The sequence below is a fragment of the Trachurus trachurus genome, assembly GCF_905171665.1.
Source record: "Trachurus trachurus genome assembly, chromosome: 19".
NCBI classification, from domain to species: domain Eukaryota; kingdom Metazoa; phylum Chordata; class Actinopteri; order Carangiformes; family Carangidae; genus Trachurus; species Trachurus trachurus.
This window is the reverse complement of record NC_139913.1, coordinates 7,410,764-7,425,946: the sequence shown is the minus strand read 5'-3', so window position 1 is coordinate 7,425,946 and position 15,183 is coordinate 7,410,764. Positions and strand designations below refer to the sequence as shown.

Below are 15,183 nucleotides of genomic sequence, written 5' to 3'. Positions count from 1 at the left end.
GCCAGAGAGAGGCTGCCTGACACGAACACCCAACACACCCCAGCACCATGTAGGCCAGGCTGGATATAGCACATAAAATTACATCTGATTATATTTAACTAATCATCATGACAGCAATAGTTTAATGATGTTACTATATTCTGAAATTATATAGGCTACATTTGTTAAATGAATACACTTGGCATTTGAAATGACTCTGTGTGTGTGTTTTCTTTTATACCACTGCCGTATGTATCTTTAATGAATGTTCAGTCCTCATGTGTTTTTTGAGGATTTTATAATCACATGTGTCGGGCCTAAGCTAGACTATATGTTACCTTCCAGATATAGCACATAACATAAGGTCACCTTCACCACTTGTAAACCCTACTGACTGACTGAGTGAAAGTGAGTTATTCAGTATTATGATGCATTTGTATAGGGAGATATTAGTGAGTAAATTAAATTCAAATAAATTTAAAGGTCAAAATTAAGTTGTCACTGGAAATCCACAGTGAAAACGACTTTCTTTTCTCTATGCGCTGGTTTCTTTCAGAGAGTTTTAATGCATCCACCAGCAGATTCCTAATCATTAACATAAATAGAAGCGAGCGAGTCGAGTTTTTGGCGTTTGCTGGTGCTTTTGTGAAAGTCGCACGATTGCGAACGCATCAAGGTCCTGCTCACTGGCGGCGTCTTGCTGTTTCTTGTTTGTGCAAGGTTTATTTTACCCTTGTGAACAGGTTGTTCGCACGTTTTTTGAGAGGGAGCTCTGTCTGTTTGTGCTGCAGTTGGCCTTAAAGTCTGTTTCATGTCTTTTGTTTATCTGAGAAGAGAAGAGTTTTCACCTCTCAAGACTTGTTTGTCCTTCCTGGGCTCAAACACTCGCTCATTCATGTGATGAAAGAGATCTAGGGGCTTTCTAAGGCCCCCGCATGACGTCTACTCTATCCATTTTTCTGTAGATGAAGACTAGATACACTCCCAATTTGAATTTAAATCCCAGGGAATTGTATGCGGCCTGCGAGGCACGTAGTAGCTCTGTCTCCAAAACAGACGCCGCTCAATATTATAACACAATTTGTATGTTAAAAAGGTGGCTGCCGTTGTTTGGATGCGTTTCCAAGTGTGTGTGAGAGCGTGTTGGTGTGTGTGTGTGTGTCTGTGTGTGTGTTTGTGTGCGTTATTGACCGGGGTGGAGGATGTGTCGCTGACAGGGCAGCCTCTCTGGCCATTGTGTCGGGGAGGGGAGCCTGCTTGCTTTCAATCCATTATTGACTAATCTCATTAGCCGAGGATCCTAACGCTGAATGAGCCACAGAAACTGACTTCTCTCCCCTCCCTCCCTCTCATTGAGACACACCAATCACGTGCGCACACACACACACACAAACACATTCACATGCAAACGGACTTAACGCGCGCACATATTGAAGCCCTCTGCCACAGAGAAGAGGGAGTCACTTGTAATTATAGACGGCAGTTTTGAAAGAAGAAGTTTTTTTTATTGCCCTTAATTAATCATTTTAATTAAGTGACTGCCTATCTGTGCTTTCTGCTGGATTAGCTAATTATATGTTCAGCACTTTCTACTTGTGTCCTGACTTATGTGCATGTACACCCTCCCCACCCTCTTTCTCTTTCTCTATCTTTCTTTTTTACTCTCTCCTCGCCCCTCCCCTCCCCTTCCTCACCTTTGTTCCATGGCTGCTTGTAGTGTATCACCGTGACAGCCCTGTTTGGTCTGCTGCCCATGGATCACGCTCACCTGTCCTGTGCATCTGTAAAAACAGCTGCTTTGCATATCAGCTCGCCCCTGACAGTGTAAACTTCGCAGTCATGGAAAAAGGAGATGCAAAGTGTCGATTTGATTTGCACAGAGCCTTAATGATAGTCAAGGGGTCACGCAGGCAGGCAGCAGATCTGGCTTCTGTTTATTTCTTTTTTTTTTCTCCCATGCAAGTGTGTGTGTGTGTGTGTGTGTGTGTTGTGTTGTGATAGTTGCCGGGCCAGGTGACTGAGGCCGCACACCTCTGCAGTATCAGTGAGCAGCCAGCGAGCACACCACTGCAGGGGGAGATTCATGACCCAGTCAGCCTGTAATTGCTGATGGTTCAGCAGTTTTCGGGAGGCTGAAACAGGAGGTTATAGAATTTTTCCGCCTTTTTTCCGCCACTTGCAGAACGCATTTCCTCCTCCTTTTCTGATCCAGTGCATCTCTCTTCTCTTTCACTCCTTCGCCGTCTTGCTGCCTCTCACACCTTCCTCCCCTCTGCCTGTCTCTCTCTGTCTGTCTATGTAGGTATGCTGCTGAAGTCTTCGACTGCTTGACTTGCGAGTGTGTGTCTGTGTGTGTCTGTGTGTGTGTGTGGGCGTACACTTCTAGAAATGCTACTGCAGGCAGCATTGTTTATGTTTACCTGTCAAGCTACCTCAACTTCCCTGATGGATGATGTGGAGCTGTGTTGTTTGCCAACAGCTAGAGATGGGTTGTAGCTAAATTACACCCATGAGCATACAAGCTCACAATATTATACTCCGCAAAGCAGGAGAGGCAGAGAGCCCTTCTATTCAAAAGTAAGGCAAACTGGTGCCTAAACAACCTCTCAACTAATTGAAAATGAGTTTAATATTCGTTAATCATTATTTGGTTTCAGCCTCTCAAACGTGAGGATTCGCTGCTTATTGGATGTCTTCAGGGTTTTGGACTTTTGCTCAAAAATATACCATTTCAATTTAATTTAATAAACTGAATAAACCTAATTAAGTTGACTTAATAAGATTAAAAACAAAGGAAAGTACGAAATCCATCCCCTCTAATGTGAAACTAATTATTTGATGTATGCTGGAATAACCTTAGAACTGTCTTTGATGACACATAAATAAGCGACCCCTCACACTTATAATTTACTCGTGCAGAGTATTTTTTTCATCGGCATGTGTGAAAGAGATTATGTGTGCCCTGGCAGGTGATGTTTGTGTGTGCATGTGTGAAAGGGATGGGGCAGTTATTTCATCATTTGACAGCATAAGTTGAATTACGTAACGCCTGCTAACAGCCTCCTCTGTCCTGGCATTCAATATTCATTTGATGCTATTTTTAGCCCGCTGTAAGATTATATAAAATGAGACATACTGTTCTGCAAACATGTGATCCGCATCATGGCGGGCTACTTGGTGTATAGTGACTTCACAGAGAAGGCCACACACTTGGATAGGTGAAATAATATGTATTGAATGATATGATTCAGGATGCCTCCGCTAAGAAGGAGAGATGTGCACGAAAAATATTGAATAAATGTCACCGGTGTTTGATTGAGGACTCTGCTAAGTCTGCTCTCCTGGAGAATCTCCTCTTCCTCCCCAGACACATTGGCATTCTTCACAGCCACACACACGAGATGAGAGGCTTCCTGATTCATTTACACAAAGGCAATCAGAACATGGCAGCCCACAATCTCTGGCAAATTAGAGTGCAAGTGGTGCAGCGTGGACCCAAGCAGAGGCCAAGGAGGGGAGGTGGAGGTGGAGGTCTGGTCTGTTGCATGGGATTCATCACATGTCTATGCGAGTGTCACTCCCTCCAACCCCCCACCCCCTACCCCCCGCCCCCACAGCTCCATAAGGAAGATTTGTGACACAGATTTACGGCAGCCTGTGCTGCCTAACCTCTAAATCAGACCCCCCCTCCCCCGACTCCCACACAGCAGACCCCCACCCCTCCTCTACATACAGACACGCTTGGACACAGACACACTCTGCTTGGTCACGGAGGGGTTTATAGTATGGCGGCTTGTGCGCAAGGGAAGGAGAGGGTAATAGAGGAAGAACCGCCGTATAGTCAAAAGCCTCCTCTCTGCGGATCAAGCGTCCGTCTGTCTGGTAATGTGTTGTCATTGACCAATTAGGAAATCCAGATCAAACAGGCACAGGGAATGGCCCCTCGCTGCCCCTCTCTAAGCACTCTGCTCTTTTTAATTGAGCACATTTGTGGAATGAGAGGCTTCTCCCTGGAGGGACCGATGGCTGCAGATACTAGCAAGCTGTTAACACAGGATCAGTCCGCTCAGTAAGGTTATCAAACAATCTGCCAATACGAACAAAAAAAAAAGGATCTTTATGAGTCATGCCAGTTAGATGATCCTAACGTGTGCAGAGGAGCAGAGGATGATTTTTCAAAAGATGCAGGTGCTTCAAAAAAAAAGTTTGGGCACAAAACTGTGTAGCTGTGTGATGAAAAGGTGGAAATAGTTTCTGTGATGAGATGAGCTCATTCAGTGAATGATAGAATTGAAATGAAAGTTCAACTATTATTATTGTTCATCATTAATTCAAAGAAAGACTATAGTTTTGGGGGGAAATGTCACGTGAAATTGACCTAATCACATCAGATACTGTGAAAACATATAAGACAAAGCTTAAAAACACATGAATGATAACATAACACACAACCATTGAATTAGAAATAATTCAAAAGTCAATTAACAGGTAATAAAAAGCAGAATATTGACAAGTATTGACAAGTTTCACCTCTTAGATGTGAGGATTTGCTTCTTCCCTCATTTTCTTTCATTTTAAATTGAGTTGAGTTGAGTTTTCAACTGCTGCCCCCAGATTTTTGACACCCTGAACAAAAACAAACTGGACTAATGAAAACAGAAATAGACAAAAATCATTAGTTACAGCCAACCATCCGGAGACTCTGCTTGTGAAATGTTAAAAGGGGAGGGTGGGAGAGGGGGGGGGTGGACGTGAGTGGGGTCACGGTGAGGTCTGGCACTTTCATGGTGTGTCTTCACCAGCTTCTTGGGTGAAACAGAGGAAGCTCATGTTGCTGCTGTCCATCAGTCGTCTGGGCAGGTTGAGCTCATGCACTATTTAAAGTCTCTCGCTCTCACTCTCTCCTCCCATTCACTCAAAGTCACAAAAAGGCCAAAGGTCGCCGGCACAATGGAGAGAAGGAGGACCTCCATCCCCCTTGGCCCACACCAGTAACCCCATCAAACACACACACACACACACACGCACAAGCCAACAAACACACACGACAACCCACCTCCAACTTCTCACCTCTGCAGCACACACACACACGCACGAGCAGGTATAGCGAGCGCACACAAATGCGCACACCCTCGTGTTCCGCTCTCAGCCTCTTTGAATTCCTTCCCATGTATCTTGCTGCTCGCCTGTCACTCCTCCCCCCAGCGCTATCAGTCTCCCTCTCCCAGACCTCATAATGGCTCCTCCTGGGTAGCGGCTGCGTCTGTGGCTCCCGCTATTTCAAAGTTTTAGCTGGCCGGATTAAGTGTGGTATGTGGAAAATGAACAGCCACTCACAGGAGGGACACATGAGCTGAATGCATAATAAACCAGGAGACTGGCAAGAAGAGGAAGGAGGAAAAAAAGAAAAAAGAAAGCATCAAGAGCGAAAAGCATAAAGGGGTAAAAAATCAAAAAAAAGAAAACACTCACTCACAAGTTGTCTGAAGCACGGCAACAATATCACTCACCGGAATGGAAATAAAATGCCTCTTTGACTTTTCCTCTGTGCTCACAATCAAAGGCAATTCTTAAGACAAAGTGTTTCACGGGGCTCAGGGTAGTGATGACGGCTTTCTTTGTGAGATATTGAGTGTGAATTCACTTCATATCGCAACAATAGCTGCAGGTTTACACTTTGGCTCGCTGGTTTCATCACCATCATCACATGCCTCCGAAATTCCTGGAGGATTGCAGAGGAGAGAGAGAGGGGAAGGGAGGGGAGGGGAGGGGAGGTAGATGGAATGGGGTGGTGGGTGAGTGTGGGGGGGGGGTTGGCAGAGAGAGCGGCGAGGCTGATAGAGCACCGCGGGCTGGCACAGGGAGCGTGAGGCTAGAGAGCCCCGGCTAGCTGCTGCTAGCTGCTAGCTTGCACGCCGCTCTCTGTGGTGGAAGGCAACATGCAAGCAAGCAGTCATGTGGCTCATCTGTGCTGCCTCAAGCACCCCGGGGGAATTGACCCCCCACACACACACACATATACACACACACATACACACACACACACACAACGCCACCCCTCCTCCCCTGCTATTAGTGTAAAGGGTGGAAGGAAATTAAAAAGAGTAGCTGTTTGGAGGAGGAGGCGGTAGAGGGCAAACATGGAGAAGAAGGCGAAAAAAGCACCATGATGCTCCTCATGATTGCGTGTGGCTTGGACCATCTCCTCTCCCTTTTTTTTTTGCTTGCCCCCAGGAGCCAGGCGCATTGGAGGGTGGTTGGGTGGGGTGGGGGGCGCTTGGTGGTGACGAGAGACTGGCCCCAATCTGCCTTTGTCCTTTCTCTTTCTCCTTTTTTTTTTTGGAATCGCAGTCGGCAATCGGCCTCTGAGACTTGGTGAAACGTTACACTTGGTTAGAGAGGAGATATTGCTTAGGCCCCTCTATGATCCCCGACCCTCTGTTTTCTTCTGCTGCTGCTGCTGCTGCTGCTGCTGAAGCGGGGTGGGGGTGTAGGAGGGGGAGTGGGGGTTGGTTGTAGTGGTGGGGGCGTCAGCAACCACACCATCTTCCTCCTCCTCCTCCTCCTCCTCCTGCCCCCACCACCACCACCACCACCACCACCATGCTCCCTTTGCTTTTCTAATCACGCTGCAGATGTGCCTGATGGCTGAACAATCTCTGTGTACTGAACGTGGGGCTCCCGTAGGAATCCAGGAGGCTTGCTTATGTGAGCTGTCATGAGAGAGGAGAAAAAAAAAAAAAAGTGAGAGGGCAGAAAGGGGAGGGAGAGAGAGAGGGAGGGAGGGAGTGAATGTGGGTCTGCGTGAGAGAGAGAGAGAGAGAGAGTGAGTTTGAGGGAGAATAGGAGATGGAGAAAGACAGAGGGGAAGAGGGAGAGATCAGTGAACAGCGACCAACACAGCAGGGCTCCTTGGATTGAGTGTGTATGTGTATGTATGTGAGTGTATGTGTGTGTGTGTATGTGAGTGACTGAGTGTCACAACTGCAAGCCCGCCCTCGCTCATGGTTGCCGCTGGAGCTGCAGACCAAACCACATTAAATAAAAGAAATCCATTCCCAAGCCTGTTAAGGAGCCATGTGGGGAGGTGTGAGAGAGTGTGTATGTGTGTGCTTGTGTGTGTGTGTACTTGAGTGGCTGTGTGTCCATATGTGTGTGCAGCAGAGAAATGGGGGAAGGGAGGAGGAGGAGGAGGAGGAGGTGATGGAGAAGGGCTGAGGGGAGGGGAGGTAGAGCAGGGAGGTGGGACAGGCAGGAGGCAGCTTATATTATCCTCCGTGCCAGCTCTGGATGGAGCCTGCCGGGGATTATGGCACATTCTGTAAAGCAACAATGGAAGCGGTGCCGATTCGTACACATTTCCATCCTCTCTGCTTTTTCCTCTGTCGAACAAACACAGCTTTGTCCTCTGCTGCCTGTCTGGCCACTTACCAGGCAGAGAACCAGGCAGACACCTGGAGTCCTAGAGCTGCCCTCTCCAAACTAAACACCCCTCCCTCAGCGCAAGAAAAGGGCGTCTCTCTACAATGCTGAGATAATTAAAGGGGAGCTTTCACGCCGGCCTCGGCCGACAGTCGGAAGAAAACAAGACATATCTCGGAATCAAAGCTCATTAAAATCATGAGGGTAAAGAGATGCTTCCTCCTCCTCCTCCTCCTCCCTACCTCCTCCTCCCTCATCTTTATCGCCCTTAAGCAAGTGCTGCAAACAGGCGAGCCCTAGTCAATGATGGCGCAGATTAGTCTTTTATTGCCTAATTCACCTACAATAGGCGACACGCGGGGACACGATCACCTTGAGCAGCGCGTCTTGATGTGTCCTCACAAGGTGCGGGAGTGATGCTGATTTGTTCGCTCCGGCCACCTCGTTCTGTTTTAATAGTGTCAGCAGTACTTTAAGCTTTCGATTAGTGAGGTGTGTGTGTGTGCGTGTGCGTACGTGTGTGTGTGTGTGCGTTAGTTGAGGGGGATGTTTCACACAGCTCTGTGGAGGTGTAACACCCTGCCTGTAGTGTTGTTGTAAAGCACATTAGGAGTGACTGAGGGTGTTGTTATGGTATCATGATGCTGGTCCAGCACTCTAGGGAAGGTGAGAAGATTTGTGTGTGTATGGGTGTGTGTGTGTGTGTGTGTGTTTGTGTGTGTGTGTGTGGTCCGGGCTTGCCAGCACGGCTCGCTGTCTTTCAGTTCCTGCAGCCACCCCTCACACTCTCCCTTTAATGCGTAGGTTTGATTTATTTAAAGTCGCCCCTCCACTCAGAAATGGGTCGAGCTCATTGTGACATCACTTGGATGTTTGACCTTTGACCTGAGACAACATTAAGCCACTAAAAGGGGTCAAAGTTTCTCTGCGCTCACCTGAAATTTGATTTGAACACACAATTTACACAAGCGTCACTTAAAAAAAAAAAAAAAAATGTCTTGAAACTTTTCATATTAACTGTAGTTCATTTTTTATAGTGTGTTTTTAATAATACGGGAAATTATTTTGGAAAAAGCAAATTAACTTTTTGCAGATTAAGAGGATTTTTACACTTAATGTAATGAAATATGACACGGTTGGATCTGTAAACTAAGCTGATCAGTGATACTGAGTTGTGCCTGTGCAGCAGTTTCCTGTGAAATGAGTGACTGTTATATTTAGGATGAGTTCACTTTTGATTTGGAGTCTGGGATGAACCCGTGGTTTCCATGTTTGCACATATTAGCAGTTATTATATCAATGTTATCATAAGTAATGACCAAAACTACAAAATTAAGAGCCAAGTTGAAATAAAGTGGAAATATATTAAACAACGCAGTGTGCCCGGTCCCAGAGTAGCTTGACTGTTTTGGTTCACAAGCCATTTATATGAATAAATTAAATCTGTTTACCACTTCCCTGCGCCTTGACAGCTCAGCTGAGAGACTGTGTAAAGCGGCGAGGGTTCATGATCCATTTGTTCTGCTGTGATGGTGGGATAAAGCTAATCATTGTCTACTCCTCTCCCCCCTCAGACTGTTTTTATCCTGCACAGCAGAGGCACACAACTCGTCTACGTTACATCAACAGGCTAGGAGCTCTCTTTGAAGATGCAGAGGTTGGGGTTTTTTCGGGCGTCTGAAATAATGTTTATATTCCAAACTGTGCAGTTGTGACAGTTCAAAAAGCATTCCCCGTTACTTAGCGGAGATAATGCTCAGAGTTATTTAGCGTCATCGTCTTTCTTCCTGCCGCCTGTCGTGGCTGGCGCTGTTTTGTCATCAAATTAAATCTGCAGCCCTTGTCGAGGTAAACTTATGTAACATAATCACGTAATGAGACAAACATGGACTCTGCCTGATGGGAGTCGGTCCTGTCCTCCGCAGGGTGCCGCGTGGAAACAAAGCTTTTAAAGTGGTGGTACAGGGGGGAAGAAAAACATTGTTTTACCCTAGAGGTGGGCTGATAGCACAGTGAAAAGCCCATTTGAAGAGGTAGGCCTCATCTGTCACTGGGCAATGGAGGAGGCAGCCATGCAGAAGCCCCCTGATTATAAAGAGATAATTTCATCCAATCCTCTGGTGGTGCTCCATCGCCTTGCCGCCATACTCCACTGCCTTTCATATTTGTTCCCAGCCTGCATCTCCTCACCCGTTTCGTTTTATTACAGCTCCCACTCAATACATATATTTTAGCTCCCCCTTGAATAGGGAAGGAAAAGCGGGTCTCCCTCCTCCTCTGCCCAACCTCCGCTCCCCCATGTGTCTTTTGTTGTGCAGGAATCCACAGCTCTCAACTTGTTGTGTAACGCCTGCCGTGCAATTTGCAGTAAATTAAGCTCAAGTAACGCGTGTATCTGCACCCCCCCCCACACCCCCACCCTACACCACCACCACCACACACACACACTCCAAAAAAAGAGTGTGCAGCAGGATTTCTGGGGGTAACTAGCTGAATCAAGGCAAATAAGTTCACATAGGGTAATGGTGCAGAGAACATAATAAATGATAACATCTGTAAGATTAAAAAAGAGCAAGTAAATAGGGGCAGGCTCATAATTGCATCTGTTGTCATATCTCCGCTGTATCACGGATTTAATCTTTAATTTGGCTCTTGTTAGTCATTAAAGATATAACAAAGAACTAGTGTTTAATTAGAACAAGTGAATATCTGAAAATTAAATTATTCCCCAACTAAGTCATCTCATTTTTAATTTTTTAACGATCTCAGGGAGGAAAATAAATAAGTAAGAAAACAGTGCATGGAGGTCAGATATATTGTTACGATGTGTGTTTAACAGAGGAAGCAGAGCCCAGCCTCCTTTCTTTCCCCTTATTTTAACTCGCCGTTGGAGGTAAGAGAAATGACATGGAGTGAGAAAAGAGGGGGGGAGAGAGCGGAGGGAAGGGCAGCGGGGAAGAGAGACGGAGAGCGCAGGTCGACTCGCTCATCAATAACCACAAGGTCAGACAGGCAGTGCCGGGCTGAGTGGGCCCTGTTAGGAAGCAGCAGCTGAGGATTTGTAGAGCTTGTAAAGGCTTAAAGCAACACCGCTCCGCCTTCTTTGTGCCACTAGCCAGGCCTTTGAAGGGCCAGGGAGACACCTGCTGGCGGCTGAGGGGCACGGTGGTCCAGGGGAGCTGCTCCTCGCCAAGGAGCAGCTCAGTATCAGCTGGCACAGACAGGGGACTGAGGCCAGTGTGAACTTAGGAAAAAAAAAAAAAAAGTCAGTGCATGGACATGGTTTTACCGCCTGGAGTGAGGTGTGACATTCAGGATGACTTCACTAAAAATACTGACTTCCTTTTCTACACGTTTTGTTTATATTTCTCTAGGATTGCCGGCTTCTGGTCACCACCCCTAAAAAAATTCTGAAAAGTGAATGTTCTCCATAAATAGACCCTTCCTCAACTTTTTTGAAAGTTTGCCCATGTGAGACTTAAAAAACAGCAACAAACAAGTAGCTTACTTTTCATCTGCACAGTGAGTCGGAGTGGGGGGGAGAAAAAAAACTCCTCCGATGTCTCTTTTCATTACGAGCTTTCTAATTTATGGAGAGGAATGCACTAGTGTGCCCTTCTCTCCTCTCAAGTACAGGCATGAGCAACTCCAATAGGTAGCATAAAAGCTCTTTAGCTGTCTAGTGGAGTAGATTACTGGCCCTGCCGTTAAATCCAGCTAGAGACCCCTAAGTGAGTATTATCAGTGTGGTGCAGCATGCTGCCTCCCCTCTCTCTCTCTCTTCCTCTCTCTCCATTTCTCTCTCTTCCTCTCTCTCCCTCATCTCACCGGTACTTTGTGCAGAGAAATTTCTCACTGTGTGATGGTAATGGAGAAAGATGGTTGGTGGTGGGGGGTGGTGGGTGGCTTCTGAGTGATGTGACTGAGGGGAAGGGGTGGGGGGGAGAGAGATGATGCGCCACAGGAAGAGATGCCCCTGCAGTAGCAGAAGGAGGGAAGGATGGAGGGAGGGAGGGAGGGGAGACGATGGGTGAAGATGGAGGGGTTACATATCAAACCACCACCCATATAGCATGCACTTATTAATTCACTCACCCCTCCACTTGAAGCTGTAGGTCACTGTGAGTTATGGCCGACACCCCGACTCTGATATTTATATGACGTTGAATGCAACATTAAATCAGACCCCACAGGCAAAATTGATAACCTTTAATGTAGCTTGTAATACTTTTTAACTTGTAATAATGTTATGTAGCATGTCAGACCACAGCTCTATTGTTTGCCTTCCATGAAAAATTATTCCTCTGGAAAAAAAAAAAAAAAAAAAAAGAAAGACGGAGGGGGAGAGAAAGAGGTTTTCCATAAGCTGCTGCTCCAAAATCAATAGTGCGCTGTAAGGGCTTTTGTTAGAGGAACTCTTATGTTGCTGGAGAGCAGTGGGAGGAGGAGGGAGGGGGTGTGGGGGAGAGAAATGAAATGTAGAGCATGTCTGGGCCCAGGGTACAGATAATTGTTAACCAAAGATTATATAATGGCTCAGTAATGTAAACAGAGAACCACATGCCAAGTTAATGTTCTCACAAGCCTGGATGGAAGGCTTTCATGCACTTTTTCTGAGGTAATGCCGACAGACCGCGCGTCGTCCCTCCGCCTCTGTTCGTGTTCACCCCGAGGCGCTTTAAAACACGGTCAGACATCTTCTCTTAGTTGTCCAGCAGCGCGTCGTCTCCGAGGGTGTGTGGCGGCGTTCGGGGGGGGGGGGGGGGGCAACCGCCAGGGCTTGTTAAGGGTGTCAGAGGAGCTGAGAGAAATGTCATCCTTTGGGCTCTCTGAGGTGCTTGTCACCTGCCAAATCAATATCTCCTTGCTCAGCTCACAGCTCACACACAGGCACGGACAAGCACACACACACACACGCACTGACACACACTGACACACTAAACTACAATATCCTGTTGGTGATGGGATTGGCAGCTTCCCTAGGAAGAGGTGAGCTTTAACACGTGTCTGTGTTTCTGTTGCAGAACGCTCCAGTTTAATGGCTGGCAGGTAGAGGCCAAAGAGGGACAATCAACATGAACTCTATTCCGTCGATGGACAGACACATACAGCAGACCAATGACCGTCTGCTGTGTATCAAACAGGTGAGACACTGTTTCAGTTCAACCTTTTACCACCAGATATTCAATATTTCTGTCTGCCAGGCTTTTTAAACAGGTTGCATAAGGAAATGTATACTTCCTCTTTTCCAGTAAGCTGATATCTGTAGTCACTTTGCACATTTAAAGTTTATATCCCTAAAGGTAAATGAGATAAACAGACATACAAATGTGTGTCAAACTTTTCTTTTCTTTTCTTTTTCTTTTCTTTTTTTTACCACAGCAATAGATAATTGTAAATAAATCATTTAAAACTAAAGAGGACAATGTTATTCTCATAGTTGATCCAAGAGCAGGAAAATTCCCAAGACTGGACATAGAGCATACTGTACATTTTCCCTGGAGAGCTACAAAATGATGTATTGATGTAGTTGAAGCTGCCAAAATGTACAATCCAAAGTCAGACTGCACCTGGAAGAGCTACAGTACGATCATAAAATACTGCCTACAGGTCAGCAAATCAATCATCCATCTCTGAAAGACATCAGTCTATAACTATAAATACTAAATACTTGTGAGCGGTGCGGTTAAACTGTGTAGGAATCCAGTGTAGGGTTGGCACTTGTGCTTGAGGTCAGTCAGCCATAGGATGTGTTGTTATGTAAACATAGATTATGTACAGGGCTGATGTTCGACTCCAAGGCTCTGACCTCATCAGTCCCCACAAGGAAGCTCTGCTCAGCAGGGGAATGGGATGTGATGATAATAACTTGGCCCCAAGCAGAACATAGACATACAGTAGAGTTTACAGGTGGAAGCCAGGGTGGAGGTGGGGCACTGGAGATGCTACAGTATATAAACAACAGCAGCAGCAGCAACAGTGTAGATTTCAGGGTTAGTGTGTGGTGGCTGCTGGCGCAACAGCAGAACAGTGAGCACCAAGAGTATATGTGCATGTACTGTGCATTGCCTTAGTTCAGTGGTTCCCAACCTTTTTTGGATCGTGACCCCATTTTGGCATCACAACTTTCGGGCGAACCCGTCAATCAGGATGCCCCAGCTCAGATATTTTTATATGCTGCATTTTATTTGAACTCAATTCTTATATTCGATAAAGTAAAAGTATAGAATACAGTTGTTTAAGATTGTTTGTGGTGTTTTTTTTTTTTTTTTTTTTTTTTTTACTAGACATTTCAGGCGACCCCATTTGAATTCCAGGCGACCCCACATGGGGTCCCGACCCCAAGGTTGAAAAACACTGCCTTAGTTAAAGGATATTAGTACCTTACAGGTGCATGTACTGTTTATAAACCCTGTGTTATGAATTGAGTTTTGGTGATTTCTTTTTCTCACATTAAGTTTGTGTTGCAATCTTCCAATCTGACGACTTTTTCAGATCCTTCATCAAAAACCATCAAGTTAAAACAAGTTTCGGTAATCATCGACAAAAGCTGCCTTTACAAGGCTGTGAAGCTTTCATCGGATCAATTTGTTTAATTTGTTTACTGCTGATAGAAAGAAGCAGGGAAGTACCTCTGTTTTTGCTTTTTGAAGTTTGTGCTTGTGCACACATGTACGCACATGCACACGCACTCCCAATCAGGGCCAGAATGCATCTGTGTCTTCCTGTTTGACTAATCTGTTTGGTCCTATTATCAGGCCTGTGGTGTGACTCAGGTTTCTGACTGGGGTCAAAGAGCGAAGCCCCCCCCCACCCCCCATCATCACCCTTCGTTTCCCCCCTCCACCACTGCTGACTCCCAGCAAGTCTTTTTGTTCTCCTCTCACCACCATTTACTGCGGGACGAATCTCTGGCAGAATTAAACAGACATACTTGCGTAACCCCGGGCGACAGGGCTCTCTCCCTTTGATCTCTTCTCTTAACTGACGGCACCGGGTTTTTTTTTTTTTGTTTCTGGTTTCTGTGCTGAGGTCCACCTCCTGAAAAGTACATCAGAGGGCCTTTGGGGGGGGGAAGTGTATGGGGCTTGCACTGAGACGCAAGTGTGGACGTGGCAAATTGTTTTACCCTCAGCAGGGAGTTCCCAGCTATTACTGCGAAAGAGACAAGGTGAGGCAGATCGAGAGCCGGGGCAAGTGTTTAGGGAGCAAACAGAGAGAAGCCTTAGACACACTTGGATGTTCTTAAGTAATAAGGTAGAGAGGTAAACAATCCCTGTCCTCACCCTGGCTATTTTCTTCACAGCAGGATACTAAATATTCAATTTCCGCTCCTTATCCAGTCATAATTTGGACTCTGTGGATGCGCTGTATAGCTGATAGTTGACGGATTGTATTAAAGGAAGTTTGCGGTACAGGAAAAGAAATACCAAAAAAAGTTTAAACAATTCAAATGCCGCGGGGGTTGAATGTGTTAACCCCACACGGAAAAAGATTTAAACAAACACGCACCAGTGTTAGCGGCCGGGGGAGCAGCACATGGGTAAACATGCCAATTAGAGAGATCCATGGCATACAAGGAGGCCTCCAGTCCATCTAATAAATGGTTAAGCGCCGGGTCATTTCAAACCGACCAGTAAGAGCCAGCACCCTGCTAATAGAGGCAGCTTTGTGCCGCAGACAATCAGGGTTTGGAAGACCCGCATAATAAATACCATTTATGTCCTGCCAATTAGACTAGCAGTGAGCCCATTCAGCCGGCCGTCTATTCTCCTCCCCGCA

At 46.2% G+C, this 15,183-nt stretch overlaps 1 protein-coding gene across 1 annotated transcript in view; it reads left to right on the top strand.

Moving 5' to 3' along the window:
• Positions 1-15,183, top strand: part of LOC311002587 (zinc finger MIZ domain-containing protein 1-like) — a 112,516-nt gene that overhangs the window by 59,185 nt on the left and 38,148 nt on the right. The window contains exon 3 of the mRNA XM_083993993.1: positions 12,426-12,545. Coding sequence (XP_083850119.1) covers positions 12,477-12,545 — 69 coding nt within the window. The 5' untranslated portion in view covers positions 12,426-12,476. The remainder of the gene's footprint in view (positions 1-12,425; positions 12,546-15,183) is intronic.